General features: G+C 35.2%; 3 protein-coding genes across 4 annotated transcripts; all 3 read right to left on the reverse strand.

Moving 5' to 3' along the window:
* Positions 1 to 430: 430 nt before the first annotated feature.
* Positions 431 to 7,104, reverse strand: LOC109191129 (alpha-mannosidase I MNS5). Its single transcript, XM_019341702.1, has 15 exons — positions 6,898 to 7,104; positions 6,054 to 6,096; positions 5,900 to 5,965; positions 5,727 to 5,788; positions 5,469 to 5,568; positions 4,960 to 5,142; positions 3,346 to 3,394; positions 3,029 to 3,208; positions 2,782 to 2,902; positions 2,235 to 2,316; positions 2,076 to 2,161; positions 1,626 to 1,726; positions 1,091 to 1,232; positions 856 to 1,006; positions 431 to 762 (listed from the first exon to the last, which is right to left on the reverse strand). The coding sequence occupies exons 1-15, from the start codon at positions 7,026 to 7,028 to the stop codon at positions 535 to 537; spliced, it is 1,725 nt and encodes a 574-aa protein (XP_019197247.1). The 5' UTR covers positions 7,029 to 7,104; the 3' UTR covers positions 431 to 534.
* A 6,295-nt stretch (positions 7,105 to 13,399) lies between these two features.
* LOC109191112 (zinc finger protein JAGGED-like) lies at positions 13,400 to 14,715 on the reverse strand. The gene is made up of 2 exons (XM_019341681.1): positions 14,626 to 14,715; positions 13,400 to 14,199 (listed from the first exon to the last, which is right to left on the reverse strand). Exon 2 carries the CDS (start codon positions 14,122 to 14,124, stop codon positions 13,420 to 13,422), a length of 705 nt encoding a protein of 234 aa, XP_019197226.1. The 5' UTR covers positions 14,125 to 14,199; positions 14,626 to 14,715; the 3' UTR covers positions 13,400 to 13,419.
* A 557-nt stretch (positions 14,716 to 15,272) lies between these two features.
* LOC109191069 (putative DNA glycosylase At3g47830) lies at positions 15,273 to 17,928 on the reverse strand. 2 transcript variants are annotated; one of them, XM_019341644.1, is made up of 4 exons: positions 17,501 to 17,928; positions 16,676 to 16,876; positions 15,748 to 15,804; positions 15,273 to 15,660 (listed from the first exon to the last, which is right to left on the reverse strand). In XM_019341644.1, exons 1-4 carry the CDS (start codon positions 17,861 to 17,863, stop codon positions 15,427 to 15,429), a joined length of 855 nt encoding a protein of 284 aa, XP_019197189.1. In that variant the 5' UTR covers positions 17,864 to 17,928; the 3' UTR covers positions 15,273 to 15,426. The 2 variants fall into 2 exon arrangements, with proteins under 2 accessions (XP_019197189.1, XP_019197188.1); XM_019341643.1 differs by having other exon boundaries at positions 17,444 to 17,927.
* Between the last annotated feature and the right edge of the window lie 7,701 nt (positions 17,929 to 25,629).

The following is a 25,629-nucleotide window of genomic DNA, read 5'->3' on the forward strand; positions in this document are numbered from 1 at the left end:
AACACTAGTCATTGATAAAAATTGGTACTAAAACAATAGTCGTGAATGAAAATTTGTAGAAATTAAACATGGACCAAAACTGTCATTTTGCTAATACTCGTGAGACCAACATTGAAATTTTCTCTAGTAAGAATTAGCACTCATCAAATTGTCAAATATGGAGTAATACTGTAACTAAATTTGAGCTTCTCAATTTTTCAAAAAAAAATAAATTTTTGAGCTTCTCAAGTTCTCAATGGTATAAACTTTTTATACCATTGTTTTCTGTTAGCATACCTGTGAGAATAGAGAGGATTGATTATATCTGCACTTCAAAAATCTTAGCTGATAGCTGTTAGCTGATTGGGTTAATTAGAGAGTATACTAGTTGATAACATTAGCTGATTGTAGAAAGTGTTTAGTAAATTAGTTGTTCTGTTTGCTATATATCTGCACTTCAAAAATCTTTTTTCCTGAACTGAATAAAACAACCTGTGAGGCTAAAATACATATCACCTCAAAAGAATCGGTATATATATATATACAGGCCAGTTTTCATATCAACAACCACAGACCACAGTACCCGGCCATACTGCACGATCGTCTCCTACAGGTTGTTGAATCAACACCGCAATCTTCGTCGGTCAAGCATCTATGGTCACCACGCGTATCGGGGATGTGGCAAGCGCTCTCGAGGTGCTGATACTCCTGTTCATGGCTAAGCGTGGTAGCTGGACAAATCCGCTGTGACATTGCACTAGCCCGCTTTCTGTGTTTTTCGTGCTGCAAAAGGGTAGTAGTGTAGTCGTTGAGCAGAAAAGCAGCAATGGTAGATTAGATCAAGTTTGTTTATTTTGTCGGGATTAGTAACCACACCTTGAATGAAGTCCAGTTGCTTGGTAAATAGGCCTCGGAAAGTCTATCGTGCCAAGTGCTTAAAACTGGGAGAGGATGGCCCTCGGTTGTGAAGATGTAATTTCGATTGACCAAGAATGAATCATCGAAGAGAAGATACAAATACTTGCACCTGCAGAGGATCAAAGAGGAGTTCGAGCAGAAAAGAATTTTGCAGTTAAGCAAATTTGGCTATTATATGAAGAAGAAATCTTACGTTTCAGCGAGGAAGAAACTGTGCTGATGATCTTCTAATTCCATGGTTGTCACATCTCTAACGCTCGCAAATCCACCTTGAACTTTAGTATATTGGTTTAGAGAATTAATGATTAATTCACCCACTTCCATATACCATGGATCTGGTAACAAAGGGAAAATGTAGGTTGAACAGAATAGTTATTATTTTTGAAGGAAGCTGAAAATTGCACGATATTACAAAGGAATAAGGGTCAAATAAGCCATCGAACTACACACGAAACGAAATAGGAACAATGAATAAAAGAGGTAGAAAAGCGGGGGATAGGTGAAGTTTCTTCTTATTCCCTCCCACACTCTTGAAAGGCAAATGATATTTTCATCAAAGAAGGAAGCATACTACGCGGCTAATATCATTAAGGCCTGTGTGCCTAAGTAAAACCGATACGTATATACTCTTTTAAGGTATTAAAATTAAAGCATGTAGGAAATAACCTTCAAAATGAATATGTTGAGAAATCATAACGGGAAACTATTTAAAAGGAGCTGGTGCAGACCTTTGGTTGCTTGGTATAGGTAAAATGTAGATTCCGCAAATTCAGGACGTAGAGGATAGTACTTCTCCGTGGGATGCAACATCTGATGGTCCAGTAGATACCTATACAAATAAAGACATACGTATTTGTTAAGAGTCCACATTAAAAATAAGAGAGAAACATATTGGCTTATAAGGAAATGGGTTAGACCAGCTAATTGATTGGATTCAGTCTTTTAGTGTGGTTTGGTTTGGCCCATGTGCATTATAGCCAGTTGAGTGACTTGGTCCAATCTTAGATTATAAGAGTATTCATCTTATACTTTCCAACACCATAGGAATGACACTAATGATGGCAACCACAAGAACTATTGATTTCATTACAGGTCTAATATGCAGAGTAAACATCACAAGGATATAAAGAAAAACATTTAATCATGTAAGGGGAAACCAAAAAAGAGGTATAAAGTACCTCTCAGGTAGTACTCCGAATTTTTTCCATACATGGAAAAACTCTCGATGTGATGAATTAGCTGCATCAACATCACCAACTAGAACCTGACTTATAGCAATTATCATATTGTTTCCACCGATAGCCATTGTCACATTCAAATGTTAAAACTTTTCTTACCTGCACGCCTGGCCAAAATGCTTGAAGACTTGTAAGTTGCCAATAAGTAGCTTTTCCTGTTCTCATGTCCGCATCATGATACCTACATAACAGTCATGATTCGTGTCAATTTAAAGTTTAATGGTCGTCCGATGACTTCAATGAAAATTTTAGGACCAATCCAAATTCCTAAAAGTCAATAATAAAGGGAAAATGAAACCAGATTGGTTGGCGTGAGTGACTGTGCACTCTCTTCCCTAAAGAGAGGTCGGGAGTTCAGAACCCCCTCTCGTATGGAAAAACCAATATGGCCTGGCCAACACTTTGTCCCTTAATTGGGCCAGCCCGGTGCGAACGGGGATTAGTTGAGTATGGTACGAGCTTAATGATGTCTCCTATAGTTAGGGCCTATTCAGGATACCTCGTGGTCTAACAAAAAATAAAGGGAAAATGAAAGAAATATACTGGGCCTAAGCAATGGGCGAGCTATCATGCAAAATGACGATGAAAGAGTGGCAAGATATCAAGAAAAGTTAATCGAAACATTTCAGTATAGCAGGAACAGCACCATGGTCCATGTCTGAAATATTTCTGCACAGCAAGGTAAGCAGACTGAAACATCTTCCAAAATTCATCTCCCCCAAAGAGAATGTACGCTTTGACAAGATACTCGTAGAAGGAGTCGACACCTAAAAAGTAAAGACGATGCATAATGCTTCAGAAACTTCATGTGCTAGAAGTTACCAAAAGAAAAAATTCTTATCAGTCGGGGCAAATCACAAACAATGACCATAGTCATAGGAGAAAAAGAGTACCAGCCCCAATTCCCGTTGAAAATTCTATCCACTCTCCAGTTGCTACATCCAATGTAGTGCCGAGAAGGTTGAGAGAACTCCGCATGCTCCACAGCTTACGTAGGGCACGCAAAGCAGCTATTTCGAAAATTGGATCCCCAGTTAAACGAGATAATGCTCCCATTTCAAGAATCAGTGAGCCTGAATTTCAACGAAGGGAATCATCAACAATCATAAGATAAAGTCCATTTAGGGTGGCGGAAATTTATTTGAGAACATATGTCAAAATTTGTTTCTTGTTTTTGGCTTAGTAGAAGTGAAATGTAAAGCATTCTCACCACACCCAGATGTGCTCGTTTCAGTTGTCTCGTTCTGCATCACCCCACGCTGTTGACAATTTCCATTGAGACATGTCAATAAATCCATCTTTCAAACAAAATCATTGCAGCATAATTATACAACAATTATTGACAAAAAAAGGTCACTCAGTGAGAACTGTTCCTGAATCATGCACAGCCCGAGAAATGAAAATGCACACAATGTTACGTTTATTATAGTTTGAATCTATGGCATAGAGGTTAACCGTTGAACAGTTTACCACTACACCCAAGCCCAGCCTTCACTACTTGTTAATGTCAACTAAATCTTAATGTATAATTTAGTTCATACTTTAAGACAACAAATTTAAATTTCCCAAAATCTAGTGGTTTGTGTTTTACTTGATAAAAGGCATTAACCAAGTAGTTCTGGTGAGCCATGCATATTGCTTCAAAACCAACAATATCTACTTTCTCAAACATGTGCAATTCCACATCAATTTCACCATTCAACTTCCCTTCACCATTTAGGCTTGTATGATTGACTTCTTGAGCATCACCAATTTACACGTGAAGCTCTATCTTGCTATTCCCGAGATCATGTTAATGAGTATCCACAACTTCTTCCTTTAAAAATACTTATCATATCAATGAAACTCACCTTCATGTCTTCATCAACATTCAATTTTAACTTCATAAATTGAAACCTCAACTAACAACTTCAATACCATTGCTTTAAAGTTTAGCAAAAATGTCACAATTCTATAGGTAAAACAGATTTGTTACATGTTGTATATCTTGGATGGGAGATAAGGAAACTTGACGGTCCCTTAGTTTTACCTCGGTTGAGCCAGATTGACAATTTTGAATTTCATTCAGTATGTGATTGGCCTCCTTATGGAGAGGAGTAAACCTTTCTGTTGCCACTCTTTTCCCACTTTCCTTGCCATAGTGTTCTTCCTTTTAATTCTCATTATCTAGCAATCGCCATTAACACATATCATAAATCTCATGATTGCCAATAACTCAGTTGTGGCAGTTTGAGGATAAATTGCTCATGTGGTGTAAGTGTAACGACTGAAATCTCTGAAAAACTTGTACATATCATCCCTTCCATTGTGATGGGCATCACGATCAAAATGCCAAGGCTTATTAAATACAAGATGGTACAATTCCATGCCCACAATGTGATAAATTAATTTATCGTTATAGTATTTTCTTAATCTAAATAGGAAGTTAACCAGTCCAAGAAACTAAAACTAGGAAGAATCACAAATAACCTAGGAACCAAACTGCTCTATGAAAGTAAAGTATTAGGATACTAATCCATTACTAAGCCTAAAAGGAAAGAACCAACACTATCCCTTATCCTTGTAGGAAAATAGTATAGATTCCTTCTATGATCTTGATATTTTCCGAATTGCTAAATTTTGATTAACAATTGAAAACCTAGGGGTTGGAGCCCATGAATCAAATTTTTGATGCTGATGCAATTTCATGCCATGTGGTCCAAGGTTTAAGGATTAAAAGGGCATTTCTTCCAAAACAACGATGTAGCACTAGCACAATTCTGCATGTCATTCTCATGTTATCTTAAAGCTCTAAAAAGGTGCTATTGGATGGTACACAGGTTACCTTTAAGTTGATCCAAGCATATGGCAGTCCGGTTGGCGTATCAAAAGCAGGTAGAAAACGTCTCCCCAAATCCTCTGCCAGATCAAGAAGTTGATTCTTATAAGTTCCTTGAACCAACCTGTTTGTAGAATCAGTTGCAAGAATATGAGCAGAAACTAGTCCTCCAAGAACTCTTATGTTGCACTACTCCATGCCAATCAAGGAAAAAAGAAACAGCATTAAATAAACCTTTTACATTACCAATTCCACACCAATCAAGGCAAAAAAAAAAAAGAAGAGAACCATTGAAAAACCAATGAAATTTTATCTAAATTTGAGAGTAGAGAGCACCCAAGGCACAACATTCTTAAGTCCAAACTAAGTTTGTATATTAGCTGATTATTAAGTTGATGGAAAGCAACATTGGAAATCGCAAGACTTTCAATTAATCAATGAAGCCATATACTAAAATGTTAGTAACCTAGACCATTTAATGATATATTAGTTAGAAATTAAACTGTAAATTATACCTCAAAAAGATTTATTCTTGCATCAACGTCAAATGACAGATTTACTGAAAGCCAAAGAACTGCCTTTTCAAACTCAGTGTGGTTACCCAAGATAACAAGACTGAAAGAAAAAACATGATACAAAGACAGAATATTAATCGCTCTCCACTTTAATAAACATAAAAAGAAAAGGAAAGATGCTCTTTCAATGCAAAGTCTTGTCAAAAGATGCATCAAATGTTTTATGTTGAAATATAGAAAGAAAGAAAGGTAATATACCTGGATAATGATTCAATCAGTGTAAGAGCTGATCCACTATACTTCTGCGGAAGATGTTCAAGCTAAAATATTGAAGTACAAAGTTAATAAACAAGTCTTGCGAATCTTGTGAAGTTTCTCCAACTAAAACCATCAAATTAGGGAATTCATTTTAAGAAAGGAGATATAATTACCTTCAAATTTCCAAGCTCGCTAAGAGAATCTGTGTACGTTTTGGTCAAAGGTTTAAGCTCATCATGCTACAAAAATTCAGAGAACATAGTTTATTTTGCCAAAGTAGAGTATAAGAAGCTGATTAGAAATATCAATCAGGGAGCTCTGACCGACCGGAAACGCATGCATCATATAGTTCTCGTAAGCATGGTAAAACCTGATACACAGAAGGAAAAATCTTTTTACCACAATAGTTCATAAAGAGAGCAACTTGTTGAAACAGCAGAGAAATTAAGTGAATATAAATAAACAACTTTTCTTCAATTTTTGACATCAGGTTAGTGAAGTTATTTCATGGGACTCGCAACAAACCTGCAAAATAATATATTGTCTCGGTAAACTGGTAAAGAGTGGCATTATCTAAAGCTACTTATGAGCTTGTCTAGTTTGTTAATGAGTGCAGCTTCTTTTAACTATCAGTAAACATAGCAAGCTTCTTGAACAAAAGCCTGAGGAATCAGACATTTGTATTGCCAACATTGAGTTAGATCTGCCTTCTTAAACTAATCTCAACAGTCAACACCACTAGGATATGGGCATTCATACCTGTAGCAGATACCAATAGGTTCCCTTAATTTTATGGGCTGGACACTTTTAAGTTACAAAAGTCAAAAACCACAAAGGAATGGATAATTTTACTCAAAAATGGATTGCATAATTTGTATGGCCACTACATAATTACCAAGGTTGGGTCAATAGGTCCTCAATTCAATTGTGAAAAGAAGTACTTTAACAAACCAAATTACCAAAACTCAAGAGAAACCCACCACACAAAGGCACAAATGCACTATAAATAATATAACCACAAATAGTAAATTGATAAGCAAGCATGAAAAATCTTCCTCTTCCTTCATATTTTCTTAAATCCACCAGAACAATTCTTGGACTTTCTTACTTCGAGATAAAGAAAACTAAAGAAAGAACATATCAGATGCTTAGCATTGTTCAAAAAGCTTACATTTTGCGAACTTTCTGACTCATGCGTTTCCTCCTAGCTGCCATAGGATTAGGAGGATCAAACCCAGAGAAAGACATTGGAAAGAAGGTTGAAAGAAATATGAGCATACATATCAGAACCCTTTTCCTCATGATTCTAAAGCTTTTCGGGTCTATTGAGAAGGGCAGCAGAGATCTTCGTTTGAATATGAATCAGCAGACAGCAGATAGAGTCGAAGATGGGTACGGACTACGGAGTCTATACTATGAATGTCCGTGTCAGCAGAGCTTTGCTGGCGCTCACCAATCATCAACCGCCTCGTCAGATTCAATCACGGAGTTTTTTATTTATTTTTTTTTATTTATTTTAGATTTAGAAGTGTTACATAAGCCATGAAAGATAATTAACTTATTGACTTGTTGACTTATTAACCAAATTAAACCATCAATATGAGTGTTTGAATTTTGATTAATCAACTTTTTTGCAACAGTTTATTGCTTTAAAAAAATTAGAATTCAACAAACTGCTCAAAAAAAATTTGTTGATAAATTTTTCTGAGTAAGTCATTTTGCATGTAATCAGTTATCAACTAACAATTAATTTACCAAACATCTTTTTACAATCAAATAATATTATCAACTAGTCAAACACACTAACTCAATCAACTAATAACTATTTACCAAATACCCCTATATGTATTTTTGGTTTTACTTTAGCCAATATTTGGTAAATGATTTTTTGGAACAATTTTTAGCTGTTTGATTTAATTCTTCCCAAACTGTTTGATTTAAGTAATCAGATTTTTTTTTTTTTGTTTTTTTAGATTTAAAAATGTCATTTTAAGTTAATTGTGTGATAAAGTAATTATAAAAATTCATTTCCGCTATTCTAAGCTTACCCATATCAGCTTCTCCATTGAGTCCATTCTTCCAATCCTAAATACATAGCACAAATTCAAGAAAAAAGAGAGTGCAATCTAAGAGAATAGGGAGGTAACAAGTTTGTTAGCAAAGACTCTAACAATGATTCAAACATTAATCTTCTAATTTTTTTATTTTTTTTTTGTTAATTTCCATAGCAATCTTTCAGAAAATGATTTATCTTGCATTTTTCTTTGGTTATACATGTTGTTTGGGGCTTGCTTCTTACTTCAAATGGGTGTCATTTTTATTTTTTAAACCATTGGATTAAAGTGGCAATAGGATCATTTGAAACCAAACCTGCTCAATTATGTTTTTATTTTATTTTTATTTTTTATTTTTTTATTTTTTTGCATTTGTACTTAAAATATATTGAGTAAATTTCATTTTCCCATCCATCACGGGGGAGTATGTCTTCTCCTTTAATTTAGTATGATTGTCATCACTTGTGATTTCTGTTTTTATTACAAAGGCGTGATATTAGCAACTTCAATTTAGCTGGAATTATTCTAAAATTGCTTGAGGCTAAAAAGCATATGGTTGAGGTGCATAATGATAGTGTCGCAGTATATATTTGCCAACATGCACTACCTTTAATTTGATACTAGGCTAAGCCAAAATATTATCTAATCTTATATCATATATCTTTATCTTATCTTATCTTATCTTATATCTTATATCTTACATTCTTACCCTTTATCTTATCTTATATCTTATATCTTATATCTTATCTTATCTTATCTATAAAGAAGCCAGATCTTTTAGTCACAAAATTTTATAGATTTGTAGAATTATTTCTGTAAATGAGATTAGCAAAGTAATGCATTTATTGTGTCCACATTTATGAAAACAAACAAAACATGCTTGCAAATTTCAATAACCACATGTTTTGAATTACAAATGACTAACATTAATTGAGGGAAAATGATTGTAATGTGACAAAACTATCATGTATTTTCAAAATTAGAACGTTTTTGAAAGTTGGACAAAATTAAAAAAAAAAAAAACATTTGAAAAATGTGTTTTATGTCAATCCCGGTCAAACACAAACGCAAATGAAACTTGCGTATCTCGAGATACGCAAGGATAAGTTGGCAATGTCACTTTCTTTTAGGGAAAAAAGAATAAGTTGGGTAATCCTTCTTGGGAAGCCAAACCCATCAAGAGTTTCCTACCGGAACGTCTAGTCAACACTATCATAGGCTTTTTGGAGGTCAATTTTGAAAACCATAAGGCCTCTCCTGCCCTGCTTCTTATTCATCGTGTGGACAACTTCTTGAGTAAGGATCACATTATCTAAAGTAGAACGCCCTAGGAGAAAGCTATTTTGATGAGGACCAATCAGACGACACATAATGGGTCTCATACGGTTGACAAGAACTTTAGAAACCACTTTGAAGGCCACATTAAGAAGGGTGATGGGCCTGAAGTCGGTTGTAGTCTCTGGGGTATCTTTTTTCGGGACGAAAGTAATAAAAGCCCGAAGGAGGGACGTCGGAACCTTACTACTGGTCAGCGCTTGATTGACTAGCCCAGTTAGGGCCGGGCCAATCTCCTCCCAAAATTTTTGATAGAAGGCCGCAGGTATACCATCTGGCCCCGGACTTCCAAATTTCTTCATTCCAAAGATAGCTTTTTTGACTTCTTCCATCGAGGCTCTTCGGATCAACTGATTGGCCTGGTGCCTCGAGATCTTGTGGGATTCCGCAATATTTATCATTTCTGGACCATCTCTCCGGTCTATCCTGTTGAAAAAGGGACGAAAAAAAAGAGGTGATATGGTTAGATAAGATAGAAGGATCATCCGTCCAATTACCTTGCACCTTGAGAAACCTGATCTTGTTTTTATTCCTCCTAATTACATCGGTGTTGTGGTAGAAACGAGTATTTCTGTCTCCGTCTTTTATCCAATTAGTCCTGGATTTCTGGAACCAAAGAGCCTCCTCCTGATCCAACACCTCATTGAGCTCCGAAGTTAGCTTTTTTTTCTAGGGCTTGAAGACCCCCCGAGGTAGCATAATTGGTATTGGTTTGGAGGCCCTGAATTCTGGCCTCCAGGTTACGTTTGCGTTTAAAAATATTCCCAAACACCTCACGGTTCCAAGTCTTGCTCTGTTCGGTAATCTTATTAATAATGACATCAATGTCATGATCCTCCGAGTTCGTGGCGTTTTTCCAAATCAATCCATAGTCGTTTCTACTAAGCCAAGCAGCTTCGAACCGAAACGGATGAAGGTTCCTATCAGGCAGGGATCCCGCTTCCTCCATGAAGAGAATGGGGTTGTGGTCGGAGTGGAGTCTCGGAAGAACAACAACCTTGGCCTCGGGAAAGGCCATCTGGGCACACATATTCCAAAGTACTCTGTCGAGACGGCGCAACTGGGTAACCCGGTTCCCCGCTAAGCGGCACCAAGTAAACTTGGCTCCTACTGATCCGGGGTCAAGCAGCCCACAACCACTGAAAGCATCAACAAACTTTTGCATGGCTAAGTTACTAGTATTCTCACTGCCCCACTGTTCATCCACAACGGCTATATCATTAAGGTCACCGAGAAGAATCCAAGAGCCTTGTATAGAGGTGCTAAACTGCTTACAATCCTCCTAGAACCTGCTTTTTGCCATAAGATTAGGCCTAACATAGGCAAATGTGATATAACAGCCATCCGGTCTGTGGTTAACCTTCGCATGGATGGCTTGAGAAGAGTGCCTGATGATCTCAATGTCGATTTGCCCTTGTTTCCAGAAGAGGAGCAAACCACCTGCAAAACCCATGGGCTCAACAAAAAAATGATTAGTGTAGCCTAGGTTACTAGCCATGTTCACCATGCCCTCCACTTTGGGGGACCGGATCTCGAGGAGGCATAGGGCATCCGCTCTGGATGAGGTTAAGAGCTCTTTTACGTGCTTTTGTGCCCGACCGTTAACGGCGCCCCTGCAGTTCCAAGGGATGACAATCATTGGGAAACACCCGCAAGGGGGGGAGTTTGAGAACCGCCTTCCCCGGGCGTGGAACGAGATAGAGGGGTTGTCTGGTCAACAGCCAAACCCCTAGAACACGATCAGGGGGGTATTAACAAAACTTCCAAAATGAAACACCGAGTTCATCTATCCATGATCCCTTGCATCACCAGGAGCGTAGGGGTCTGAATTAAAACCATCAGAAACCCTTTGGGACCAACTTCCTCTACCTGTACTTCGGGTAGAACCTTTACCAGCCGAAAGGGAGCCACCACGCCCCCCATTAGAAAGGCTGGTATGGCGCTGTAAAGGAGCCTTGAACCTGGCCTTAGCAGTAGGCTGTTCAGGTAAAGGCGTGGCTCCTTGCATGGAAGGAGCCAGAGGAGGCGAGGCAGGGATCGAGGACTTACCTTTGGAGTTCCCTCCAGGAACTCCCCTCTGGTTTTTTCTGTTAGTCGAGAGATTGCTACTAGCTCCAGGACCGTCCAAGCCTGTCCGCGTTCGGAAGTGATTCCCATTGCTTTGTTTGGATTGGGCACGGGGGGAGGATTGTTTTGCTTTTGTTTGCGTTGATTCTTTTTAGCAGCAACTTCTTTGCGTTTTCGGGTAACAAGCATCCACTCGCCATATTTAGCTCTTGTCTCACTCACTTGCGTAGCCTGCGATTCCGGCATGGGGTCCTTGTCCGGTTCCTTGTCCATGGTGGGAGTTTCATTCAGATCCATGCCATTGGTGGGAGTTTCATTCAGATCCATGCCATTGGTGGGAGGACTAACGTTGGTCGTTTTTAGCGAACAAGTTTGTTCCCTATGACCAACCAAGCCACAATCGAAACAAACGACATGAAGGCCTTCGTATTCCACCACCTGAAGGCGATCGTTCACCCATTTCTCCGAGACCAGAGGTTTATCGAGGTCGATTTCAACCGCTGCTCTCGCAAAACGCCCTTTGGTCACAGCAATGGTAGTTCTATCAAGTTTTAGCGGTTTTCCCACGCTTTCTAGGATCTTCTTAATAATGTCATCCCTGAAATATTTCGGGAAAAGGTTCGGCATTCTCACCCAGACAGCCATTTTTGAAAGCTTGGCCGTGGCTGGATTGAACTGAGGCTCCCATCTTTGCGTAACAAGATAGTTATCAAAGATTTTCCAAGGACCATTTAAGAGGACATGTAGATAGCCGCGCCTGTTCTCAAAACGGACAATGAAGCAACCATAGCTAAGCTCGATCAATTCGAACTTACCCTTTAAATTCCACATCTTCAGCAGCCTATTGTTTAGCACGTTATTACTGATGTTCTTGCCCAGAAATTTGATGATTAAGGCAAGCTTCCAACTATGACACAACTCTTTTCTAACTGCCAAAGGGATGTAAACTCTTGGGATCCCATCCTCTCGCGGTGTCGTGTTCATGTCACCATCCGGTTCAAGAACTGGATCTTCAAACGCCCAGTCATTGATGTCAGACGAAGGTGGATCATCCCCTTCGAGAGTTGACGGAGAACCGATCGTATCAGCAAAGGAACATTTCGTCGTACAAGCCTTCTTGTGGGTATGCTGCACCGGTTCCGTATCCATCGCTTGATCCAGAGGCGGAGGATTAGCGGCCACTGGCGGCGCCTGCATGACCAGCGTTCCACTGTAGCCCGCCGTAACGGCTAGGGCAGGCGCAGGAAAGATTCCTAAAATAACTATGAAAACGCAAGGAAAGAATCGCCTCTAACGGGAGAGAATTCTCATCGTTTTTTTTTTTTTTTTTTACCATTATGTCTACATTTATGAAAACAAACAAAACATACTTGCAAATTTCAATAACCACATGTTTTGAATTACAAATGACTAACATTAATTGAGGGAAAATGATTGTAATGTGACAAAATTATCATGTATTTTCAAAATTAGAACGTTTTTGAAAGTTGGACAAATTTTTTTTTTTTTTTTAAAAAAGACATTTGAAAAATGTGTTTTATGTCAATCCCGGTCAAACACAAACGCAAATGAAACTTGCGTATCTCAAGATACGCAAGGACTTGCGTGTGTGTGTGTGTGTGTGTGTGTATATATATATATATATATATATATATATATATATATATATATATATATATTTAAATCTTGGTCTCCGGCGACCAGTTTTAGTTACCAACTTCTTCAGCGAAGGAGAAGCCGGTGATACCAATTTTGGATAACAAATTGGAGAGGTTGTTACTCAAGCTCAAAAGTTTGACAATGGTAAATAAGCCCCCTATATCTATGTCAAGTGCTTAAAAAAAAACAAACAAAAAAAAAAAGGACAAATTTCAACTAGTCAAGAGCTTAAAAAAAAAAAAAAAAAAAAAAAAATCCTCTAATATAAAATATGTACATCATTTTTATTTTGATATATAAAGTTTTCCAACTTAAGCCGATGAAGTAAATTACGAGTCGTTCCGTCAGTTGCTAGGTCAAGGTCTCCCAATGATCCCATATTGCCGTTGGAACAAGACTTTAGAGTGATCAGTCGAATCAACTGACCTAGTCCCGCGAGACAAAATATGTACATGAATCCAATTTCAAAACCATTAGAAGTTGTCAACCCAAACATTTTTTTTTTTTTACTTTCATTTGGACTCTAGTACTAGCAATTTTTCTTTTAGTGCAATAACAAGTGTAAGAACAAAAGGCAGCTATATTTTGCTTTCACTTTCCAAGAGTTTCAACCTTATTTCTGGAGGACCCATGGCATTGGATAATGATACTTGAGAAGCAGAGGGCATTATAACAACAGGTTCTCTTCCTCTGAAGGTATCCATCTCAAGCTCACTATATGGCAGATTGGTGGAGGAGCTATGGTGTGGCCATATATTGCTGAGATTCATGACAGGATTTGGAAAAGCAACAGTAGGAATACAGGAGAGGTCATCAAAACCGATAAACGAATGAGGGTAGATGATAACACCAGTGTTTCTCATGGCAGATGAACGGTAGAGATTGAAGCCGTTTTCCCTCCTAACTTCAACCTCCATTCTTCTCTTCTTCAGCCTCTCCTTCCTGTGGGCATTCTGGTGACCTCCTAATGCCTGTGAGGTTGAAAACTTCTTCAAACAGAAGCGGCATTCATATTTAAGCTCCACCACAGAAACGGATGAGTTTTTCTCCTTTGCCTCAGGAGAGACACTCTCTTCTGGGGAGCTCAAGTAGGCGAAAGCTTTCTCAACCTTATCAGATGAAACTGTGTCTGAGGAATTGACACTCTCGTCTGTTTCAGACCTCGGGAACACCTCATTTGCACAAGGATCCACCTTGAAGCCAAATAATCTAAAATGTTTTTTATCACTTCCAGGTGAATGAAAATCAACCTTACCAGATTTTCGATCCTCTGCATTTTCCATTTCCTAGGAAGGAGAAGTTCCAGGCATCTCCTGTGCTCAGGCCCCGCGGGTTTTATAGGAGGTGCATACAGGCAACTGTGTAATGGAAGCCAAAATGTCATGTTGTTATCATGCATAGGCATCAATAAACATACAATATATCATTGTATAATCAAAAGATTGACATATAAAGGCAGACCATGGACCCATGTTGCATTACAGGACTTTTCTGCTTTAGGATTAGTATGCACTCAAATGTCATTAGTCACTTTTGTTTGGGAAAACATCCTATTCAAAAAAACATTTTCCCACAGCAGCATAGATAGCACAAGATAAGAAACTTGGAAGACTAGACAGCACAAGTTGAATAAGGCGATATTGACTCTTTGTGCTTCAGTAGTTATGAACAGATACTGCATTGTAACAGAGTCAGTAGCACTCAAAAAAAAAAGTTGAAAATTAAGCACCATCAAGATCAAGATAATATAGAGCAACAGGCATTCAGGGTAACCCCATATTTACCTCTAATTGCCATGTCAAATTTAACTCACAGTAATTCCTATTCCCATGGAATGATACTCTTGCCAAGTAGTGGAAATGTACAAAATGGATTATGATATAAGCACATCTTCTCAAGTATCCAGTTAGATTTGAGCATATCTAGCAAGAAGGTAAAAGCTTAATATGGATAAACATCAAATTCATCCAGCAAAGCATTTTTTGTTGCCATCTGCTCCAATTGATCATTGGACCACATTCCTTGCTTCCTTGAAGAGTCTATGCTTGCCAAATCGCAATGGAATGTGTCATAATACCACCTAATTATTTGATGACTTTGCAAAAAGATCTCTTTCCCAAGTAGCTAGGGATTAAATACCTGTAAAGCAACCTGACCAGGGAATAGAATCAAGCATACTATTTCACATTAAAAATGGATAAATTTGGCCATTTCCTGTGCCTTAGTGGTGCATAGATATTGTAACAAAAAAAGTTATATGTGTAAAGTGTCCTATTTATAAACATACAAAGATATAAGTGCTAAACCTAATAAGGCTACGGCCACTTAACATATCTATGCTCTAGCTTTAGGGGAATGTTAATTGCAGTCCTAGCCTTATTGGACTTGGCGCATATCTTTGTATGTATACTAGTAATCTTTATATATAATAAATAATGAAACATTGGCACCATAAGAGCAAAAGACTAAGATCTTTGAATGTAACATGCTTAACCATTCAAATATTTTTTATCTAGACAAGTTTCGGTAATCAGCAAAGGCTGACTAAACTCTATGCACATACAGAATGTAACATAACCATTCAGTCACTTTGAACTAGAGACATATTTCAGTAAAGGACAAGGTTGCTGGTTGGAATCCACTTCAGCTTTGTAAGATCCTTTCCCAGAGCACTCTCGACAGGCCTTGCCATGGGTGTACAGTAGACAATTTAGGTCAAATTTTAGTTCATTTGGAATTCGTTGATTGAGATGAAGGTATGTCTTTTTTACATTTGCCTCGGCTGGTACCCAACCAATTGTCCTTGCAATCTGAAAAACCTGCACAAAAAGCTTTAGAAATTAATCTTACTCCAAACATTTATCCACTCATGAGTCCTGATACATAAACAAATAAATAATTCTTACATGTGTGTCTACTGGAAAATCATCTTGGTTGAGATGAAACATCAAGACACATGCCACCTGCCATCCATCAAAACCATCTCATGTGGGAAAAATCCAATAAAAATAAGTATGAGACAGTTTTTTAACACACTATAGTCTGTCATTTTCTTTTTATATAATAACTAGTTTTCACTTGTTAATGATAATTATGTTCATTTGGAATTGTCAAAAAAACAATAAAAAGAACTTCAAACACCCCATTCCAAAATCTTGAGAAATACAGAGCATTAAATTGAAGAAGAATGTTCCAGCGAAGCATCAATTGTTGAGATCAATACGATAGCAACAAAATACGGAGGAAAATTCTCAACGATCTCACAATTCAAGCACTTGGGGAGTATTAGAGATATGAAGCCCTTCTTGCAGTACAAAAAGGCCATTTGTAAGACTTCAACAGGTTTACTTGCCAATTTATTTGAGTAATCACAAATCTTTTACTAGATACGGGCATATCATGTTTGACAAAACCCAAACTCCCAAAGCTTAACTTTATTATTTATTAGAAAGTTGAAAACAGTGGGCAAGCATAATGCAGAGGATGATATACACAACCTTATATCCATCTGCAGAAAGTTTCAAAGCTTGACTCCATGACCAAATGGTCATTGAGCAAGCATTTAGCCACTACAACAAGCGCAGCCTTAAATTATTGATATTGATGAATTCCCTCCTAAAAAATGCTAGAAGTGATAAAAGTTTTTGAAACTGATTTTACCATTATATAGGCATCTACATTGAAATTAGGAACTCTGTCAGAAAAAATGGAATGACAAAAGGACACTCCAACCTTTTAGAGTTACAAATGCTTCCAAAGACCCAGTCTAATTCTTGATAAATGAAAAACAAGGAACTTAAAAGCACAAGGAAAATCTAAATGACAAATGATTACCGTTTTAGGTCCAACTCCACTATAACAAGAAAGATCTCTCTTGATTTCCTCAATTGACAGATCCCTCAGGTACTCCAGGCACAACTTTCCTTTTTTCTCAAGCAAGCAACTCAAGATCCCCTTAACACAAGAAGTTTTGCTTGGTGCTAGGCCCGCACATTTTATAGCATTTTCAACTAACTTTGGCTCAGCAGCATGGACCTTGCATATTTACATGACAAGCATGAAAACATTGAGCCAAGAAAAGTCAGAGTAAATCAATTCTATGTTAGCACATTATGCTCAGAAACAGAAGTTTTTATTATTCATAAGTTGGGCTATTCCTTTGCCATACAAGGATCATTTGAACCACAAACGAGCCAGCTCTTCAACAAAATTCACTACTAGTCATGCTTGTTCAACAAATTTCATCAATGCCATATAAATTAACCATTCAGAACTAACTAAACAAAAGCACAAAGTTATTATGAACTAAGCTCACCCAGTGCTAGCTCAAAGCAATCTTTTATTGAAATCAAACTAAATGGAACCCTAAAATACCATATAGAAAGACAAAAGTGAATAGAATCTGCTCCACCTAAATAAACAGATGCAAATTGGCCCAAATAGCAATTAGTTTAAAATGTAGGTTTAAACCCATATAGTAATCAAAGACATTGCTCCATAATTTGAAGACCAACAATCCCATTTCAAGAAATATTTCATTATAAAACAACTATTACAAAAGTTTAAAAGACCCAGAGAAATATAAACACAGTAAGAGCATACATCGTCCCAGGTGGGGAAAGAAGACTTTAGAGAAGTGAAAGCCCTCCGAGCATTAACCTCAGTGGTGTTCTGCGATAGTATGGCGCCCACTAGACCATCCAGTACACTTTCTTGCCCACAACCGTCGTCATCACCCCCTTCTTCTTCATTCAACTGCTCAGAATTGGAGAGGCTCTGGTTCAGATCGGGGAGATTCTGGTTTAGAAGTAGTCGTTGTTTCCGGTACTTGAGGAAGTCCTTGGGAAAACCATGGAGACCCAAGAGGTCATCCCGTACGGCTTGACATTCCTCCAATGTAGGATTAGGGAAACCTGGGTATGGGTTACTTTCATCGACGGCGGCGCCACCGGTTCGATTCGGCGCCTTGAAAGACGACGGCGTCGACGGAGGAGAGGGTTTCCTCTTTAAGCTTCTCGGCATTTTAACGAATTCGCGCGCCTAACGGCAAAAATTAGGCTAAAAGTGCGTCTGATATTTAGGATTCAATCACTTTACAACAGTACAATATGGTTTTTTGTTTGAGAGAGAAGTACAATATGGTTTTTATTTGGTTTAACATATTAATTTCGTAATTTAACTAAGAAAATTCTATTTGCACCATCTTAATTGCTATTTATACCACTTTTTAATAAGTATGATAGTTTTATAAATGGTGTAAATAAAAAATTGTTATTTGCACCACCTTCATTAAATTTAGTCAAACATTATATTTTTTTAAAAAAATATTTATTATTTATTTTTATTTAAAAATCAAAACATTAATTTTAAAAAAAAAAAAAAAACCTCACTTGCCTGTTGAACCGGAATCGGAACCAAACCATCCGTACGGTTCTGGTTCCTAACCGGAACCAATATGATTCCGGTTAAGGTTCGAGATGAAAAGGAACCGAAACGGTTCCAAATCAGAAAAAATTAAAAATTATAGTGTTTTTTTATTTTTTATTTTAAATAAATCCTGTTAGAACCGACGGTTCCAACCGGATCCAAAACCTTACTATAAGGTTTCGGTTCCATTTGCGGAACCGAAATCGGAACCACGGCCATCCCTAAGCCCAGTAGGTCGCCTTCTCCGGTGGAAGGCGATGTTTTTTTTTTTTAATGTTTTAATTTTTAAATAAAAAGAAATAATAAATAATTTTGTTATTATAATATTCTTTATAACTCAAATTTGTTGTATACATTATTTTACGTTTTTATACAAATATAATAAATTAATTTTGAATCGCTAAAAACGGTAAAAACACATTAATATTACAATAAAATAATAAAAAAAATATTCAATTTCAATGTAATATAACATTCTCTCGAGTACAATTAGAGCGTACATGCTCATTGTAAATATTGATCCAATTCACATATGGAGTAATATAATCCATGCATTTGCACAATCATATTTAAAATAAGCCTATTGTGGAGCAATAGTAGGTATTGGGTACCCTCTTGTCAATGTTACCTTAACATAATGATTATTATTAACGTAACCAAGAGTAATTGCTACATGCTCGTATCAAGGTGGTGGGTTAGATTGGAGCGGTAAATATGTCATAGTGTCGGCCATATTCAAAACATGTAATATCACATTGTATGGGGAAGCAATTAGTACACTCATCTCCGGCATAGTCATCCAGTGCTCAACTGGTGCATATCAATCTTGTGCAAAAAGATTAAATGTGTTATAGATGTTATACCATCCTTGAGTTCCAAACATATTAGAATATTCCATCTTGTGAGACTCTAATTCTTCCATTAAATTAGATTGAATTTTACACCATTCGCCCCTCGAAAAACCAAGACAAAGAGCTACCGCTCGAAATCCACAATTTCTGTCAGATCTCGTATCTTGGACTTGCATAATGAAAGGATGGAATATAACCGAAAGTTGATGAATATATGGATGGTAAAAATGTCTATCACATGAAGTTGTTGCAGCTGAACAACTATTTCGAGCTGGTTCTTGAAACTGAAAAGCATTTTGCTCGGCCTAAGTTTCTCTGAGAGATAGAGTTTTTCTGAGAGATTTGTTTTTTGAAGTGGGACGCCCACGAATATTTATTTGCACGGTTGGCTCACAGATCAAAGTTGTAGATGGCTCAATCATCTCCCTCAACTTTCTCAATAAACTGAATTTACCAGTTTTTTATGGTTTCTTGAACTGATCCTTAAACATATGAAGCTCATGCTCAAAACCAAAAGCCTCATTTTTTAGAGAGATGGAAGATGAAAAGTGACCAAAAAATTGTAATGGATAAAATCTTGAGGACAATTTAGAGGTCGTTTACCAACTTGAAAAGATAGAGAATTTTTCAGAAAAATGGAGAAATTGAAGAGTGAAAAAAAATAAAAGTTGGAGAAGTTGTTTACTAAATTTCTGATTCCAAATGTTTACTCATTCTCCAATTTCCAACTTTGGAATTTGGAGAATACAAAAAGTAACTTCTCCAAATAAAGAAATGGAAACATATGGAAGAACAATGCTTGCTGACCCAGGCGTCCCAAGTTTGAATATTGTTGGCTTCTTTTGTTGCTTCGCTTCTTCTTCTTCTTCTCCAGATTCAGACTTTTTCCCTTCTTCTGGCCAGCGGCGTGATTTTTGCAACACTGATATATAGTACAGATATAGATTAGAATAAGAATAGCATTACACTATTTTATAATATTAGAATAGGATTTTAACCTAGAATTATTGTACGAATGAGAAAGTAGAAATCAATATATTTTATTAGGAAGAGAGATTTTTTATGAATTGGGCGGGAGGAGTTAAAATTTCAGGATTTTGTTTTTATATATAGTATAGATAGATGTGCAAAGGAAATTGTATTACACTATTTTATAATTTTAGAATGGAATTTTTACCCTAAATTATTGTACGAATGGGAAAGTAGAAATCAATATATTTTATTGGGAAGAGAGATTTATTAGAAATTGGGCGGGAAGTTAAAATTTCAGGATTTTGTTTTTATATATAGTATAGATGTGCAAAGGGAATTGTATTACACTATTTTATAATTTTAGAATAGAATTTTTACCCAGAATTATTGTACGAATGGGAAAGTAGAAATCAATATATTTTATTGGGAAGAGAGATTTTTTAGGAATTGGGCGGAAAGTTAAAATTTCAGGATTTTGTTTTTATATATAGTATAGATAGATGTGCAAAAGGAATTGTATTACACTATTTTATAATTTTAGAATAGAATTTTTACTCAGAATTATAGTACGAATGGGAGAGTAGAAATCAATATATTTTATTGGGAAGAGAGATTTTTTAGGAATTGGGCGGGAAGTTAAAATTTCAGTATTTTGTTTTTATATATAGTATAGATAGATGTGCAAAGGGAATTGTATTACACTATTTTATTATTTTGGAATAGAATTTTTACCCAGAATTATTGTACGAATGGGAAAGTAGAAATCAATATATTTTATTGGGAAGAGAGATTTTTTAAGAATTGGACGAGAAGTTAAAATATCAGGATTTTGTTTTTATATATAGTATAGATGTGCAAAGGGAATTGTATTACACTATTTTATAATATTAGAATATAATTTTAACCTAGAATTATTGTACGAATGGGAAAGTAGAAATCAATATATTTTATTAGGAAGGGAGATTTTTTAGGAATTGGGCGGGAAGTTAAAATTTCAGGATTTTGTTATTATATATAGTATAGAAGTATAGATGTACCAAGAGAATTGTATTACACCATTTTAAAATTTTAGAATAGAATTTTTACCCGTAATTATTGTACGAATGGGAAAGTAGAAATCAATATATTTTATTAGGAAGAGAGATTTTTCAAGAATTGGGCGGGAAGTTAAAATTCCAGGATTTTGTTATTATATTAGTTTTTTACGCGCATTGCGCGATTGAGATAATGCCCAATTTTTTATTTTTTTTAAATAAGTACTTTAAAATATATCAAGGCAAGATTATATTGGAATTGTTCATGCATAAATAATAGAATGTTAAATTCGCGTATTTAAATAGGCAATTCTAAGTTTACAAATGCAAGATAATATAGTCAAGATTGATTATAATTGTCAATAAAATAAGTGTATAGGTATGGTTGAAACCAAATACGGGACATAAGGGAGAACAAATAAAAATTAGGGCATAAAATATTAAATATATACTAATATTGAATAGCTAATTGCTGATTGCCAAACAAGAACATTGCGAGATAATTTTCTACTTCAATTTGTTGTGTGATTTGAATACTCTTTTTGTCAATAAATCCCCCAAGTAGTTAATATGATTGGCTTAATTATATATTTTTTTATTTTTTTATTTGTTTAAAACAATTATTATTATTATTATTATTATTATTATTATTGTTATTGTTATTATTATTATTATTATTATTATTATTATTATTATTGTTATTATTAAATATATGTATACCCTTAGGTCATTTTACATGTTAATCTAAATAGCTAACTTTTTCAAATATCTTTTTACCAATCGTTGATATAATTCGTTGGTCAAATTCGCTAATATAATCCGCTAACTGCTGATTGTCAAACAAGGACATTGCGAGGTAGTTCTCACTTCAATTTGTTGTGTGATTTGAATATTCTCTTTGTCAACAAATCCCTCAAGTAGTTAATATGATTGACTTTATTAATTATATTTTTTTAATTTTTTCATGGTATTAATAAAATACTTGGTAAATAAATATATAACATTATTTTGTATTATAACTTTGATATTTAATTAAAAAATAGTGCACAAAAAAAAAATTAGACAATGTAGTGAATATAATCAATTGATGAATTTGAATGTAAAGAATTTTTACATTGGAGACTAATAAAATTATTTCTCTTAATTAATTTATTGATAATGAATAATATTTTTTAATAAAGATATTGTAGGGACAATGTAGCGAATATAATCAATTGATGAATTTGAATGTAAAGAAATTTTATATTGAAGAAAATAAATACAATATAACTATTGAAATTAATTATTTCTCTTATTTAATTTATTGATAATGAATAATTTTTTTTTTGAATAAAAACATTGTAGACAAATAATTCTAAATTAAAGAAATGCATATGTATTATTTTTTGTTGTAGCTACTAAATTATTATTTAATTTAGTAAGAGTAAAATAGAGTACTAATTATGCCAACTTTGATTAGGATGTGGTTCGAACCTAAGATCTTTCTTAATGAAATCAATGAGTAAGTTAACGGTGAACTAATAGAAATTAACGGAAAAGATAATATTTAACGGAAAAGTTAACGGATAATCATATTCACTAAGGATAAATTAGGAAATCTTATGGAAAAATTAAAATCTGATCAATCTGAGCCATTCATTTGATTAAAAAATCTGACCGCCATTTTTTCTACCCATTATAGGCCTAACTCTCTTGGGCTCTTATTAGTATAGTAGATTATAGGCCTAACTCTCTTGGGCTCTTATTAGTATAGGAGATATAGTATAGATGTACCAAGGGAATTGTATTACACTATTTTAAAATTTTAGAATAGAATTTTTACCCAGAACTAGTATTTTCACCCGTGCGATGCACGGAATGGATTTGTTATAATATATTAAAAATATTTGGGTTGTTATACAATTATTTAAATTATAACATCAAAAATTATATAGTGCAATTGAAGATATGGTCCGGATCGTTTATGGTTGTTGATGCTATCATTATTTGAATTCGAGCAAATAATTGCTCAAATTAATAGCTAATGTGTAGATATGCGCATGCGGTGCTGTAACTTTAAAGATTTTATATACCATTGTTTAAGATTTTTATAAATTAGACAGCTCGTTCTCTAGCAACTTAGTTATAGTAATCAATTTTTATCCTAATTCATTTGCATAGAGGATATATTTTTGTCTAGATATATAGCAATTTTGTCATTTTGGAAAAAAAATACATAATATCAACGATTGTATTTACACATTATTGAAAACCTCTTTGTAGACGAAATTGGTAGTCGCAACACAATCTTGTCCATCCTCGTCTAGAGTTAACACCTTCAGGACATCAGGGTGGGTGATTCGGGAGAAAGTCACGTACAATTGTCCGTGATTAAAGACCGATTTTTTTTAGCAATAACCCAATGTGAGTTAGTGTTTGGCCTTGGCTTTTGTTGATAGTCATGGTATATGCAAACATCAACAGGAATTGTTTACGTTGGAACTTGAAGGGCAATCTCATATCAGAAGGAGTGAGAGACAATCGGGGGATAAGAACTTTGGTTCATTCATGTGTCCCATTAACTATTCTTGCTTCGACAATGTGATCTACCAATCTTGTGATGATGAGCCGTATCCCGTTACAAATACCAAGAGAGTGGGCTATGTTCCGCAATAACATAACAGGTGCACCGACCTTTAATGTCAATGAATGATTAGGAAGACCTGACAATCTCGAACTATTTAAGAATTCAGGAGTGTGTACTTCTAATAGATTTTCATTGTCTGATTCTTCCTTACACAAAGAGTCACAACTTAAATATGTTTGTCCTTCTGTAGTATTCATGTCGCACATGTATTGATTAATTTGATCAACAACATCTTAAGTTAGCGAGAGGATCGCTCGGCCTTCTAGCTGTGACTCATCAAGCATGTCATATCTCGAGCTTGGGAAGATGCTTTCCACTATAGTTGTTATGGGATCGTGTCCACACTTCAACAAAAATCGTGTCGGCCGAATATCGATCTCAAATGAACTGCCATTTACAACCCCTGCAATCCCATCTCCGTTGTCTGCAATCCATTTTGAAAACCAATCAACTGTCTGTCTATCTTCCTATGAAGCTAAGGTCTGTAGTCTCAAGTTCTTTGTGAGCCTTAATACCTTGCAATTTGTCCACATATAAGAATTAATAGTTCCTCCGACAACTACTGGTCTTGTTGTTTTCGGAATAACAGGTAGGATATGTCTAAAATTGCCGCCCAAAACTATTGTCTTTCCACCATTTGACCATGATTAAAGACCGGCCTTCTAGAAAATAATCCCACGTGTGATAGTGTTTGCCATTGACTTTTATTTATTATATCATGACATATGATAGCATTAAAGGAAATTGTTTTCTTTGGAACTTGAAAGGCAATCATGAATCATAAGGTGATAACGACATTTGAGGAATTAAAAATACCTTTGTTCTTGCATTCGTTCCACACATAATCAGAGCTTCTAAAACATGACCAACCAACTTTGTAACCATTACACAGTCCTAATGAGTTATCTATATTTCTTAATAGCATCACAGGTGGTAGATTTCAGCAATCCATTGTGCACCTTGTAACCATAAACTATATTTCTCTTATTAAATGTGTTGCCTATTCATATTTTGCAGTGTTTAATGTTGAAAAAAAAAAATCTGTAGATTATGGTTTTAAGTTTCTGCCATTTTGTATCTATTTTTTTGAATACATAGTAGCTTATAGTTTAAAGTCCAACATATTATTTTATGATTATTTTTGTGTTGCATATTCATATTTAATTGTGTTGCATATTCATATTTTGCAGTGTTATTTCTCAAAAAATTAATATAGATACAACTTCAAGTTTCTGTCATTTTGTATCAATTTTTTGAAACCTGGAAAGTAGAAATCAATATATTTTATTATGAAGAGAGATTTTTTAGGAATTGGGCAGGAAGTTAAAATTTCAGAATTTTATTTTTATATATAGTATAGATTGATTGATTACAATAGAAATTGTATTACACAATTTTATAATATTAGAATAGAATTTTAACGCAGAATTATTGTACGAATGAGAAAGTAGAAATCAATATATTTTATTAAGAAGAGAGATTTTTTAGGAATTGGGCGGGAAATTAAAATTTTAGGATTTTGTTTTTATATATAGTATAGATAGATTGATTACAATAGGAATTTTATTACACTATTTTATAATATTAGAATAGAATTTTAACGCAGAATTATTGTACGAATGGGAAAGTGAAATCAATATATTTTATTAGGAAAGAGAAATTTTTTAGAAATTGGACGGGATGTTAAAATTTCAGAATTTTATTTTTATATATAGTATAGATTGACTGATTACAATAGGAATTGTATTACACAATTTTATAATATTAGAATAGAATTTTAATGCAGAATTATTGTACGAATGGGAAAGTTGAAATCAATATATTTTATTAGAAAGAGAGATTTTTTAGGAATTGGGCGGAAAATTAAAATTTTAGGAT

This window comes from Ipomoea nil, unplaced genomic scaffold, assembly GCF_001879475.1.
Source record: "Ipomoea nil cultivar Tokyo-kokei standard unplaced genomic scaffold, Asagao_1.1 scaffold1617, whole genome shotgun sequence".
Taxonomy (NCBI): Eukaryota; Viridiplantae; Streptophyta; class Magnoliopsida; order Solanales; family Convolvulaceae; genus Ipomoea; species Ipomoea nil.

Excerpts from the sequence above, each read along its gene's own strand:
- LOC109191112 (XM_019341681.1), bottom strand. The coding sequence starts at position 14,124 with ATGGAAAATGCAGAGGATCGAAAATCTGGTAAGGTTGATTTTCATTCA.
- LOC109191129 (XM_019341702.1), bottom strand. The coding sequence starts at position 7,028 with ATGAGGAAAAGGGTTCTGATATGTATGCTCATATTTCTTTCAACCTTC. Across the intron at positions 5,789-5,899 it reads GCGAGCTTGGAAATTTGAAG|CTTGAACATCTTCCGCAGAA; the intron begins GTAATTATATCT and ends TCAATATTTTAG. Across the intron at positions 5,143-5,468 it reads CAAGAATAAATCTTTTTGAG|TGCAACATAAGAGTTCTTGG; the intron begins GTATAATTTACA and ends GGCATGGAGTAG.
- LOC109191069 (XM_019341643.1), bottom strand. The coding sequence starts at position 17,863 with ATGCCGAGAAGCTTAAAGAGGAAACCCTCTCCTCCGTCGACGCCGTCG. Across the intron at positions 16,877-17,443 it reads CTTTCCCCACCTGGGACGAT|GTCCATGCTGCTGAGCCAAA; the intron begins GTATGCTCTTAC and ends TAAATATGCAAG. Across the intron at positions 15,661-15,747 it reads ATTTTCCAGTAGACACACAT|GTTTTTCAGATTGCAAGGAC; the intron begins GTAAGAATTATT and ends CTTTTTGTGCAG.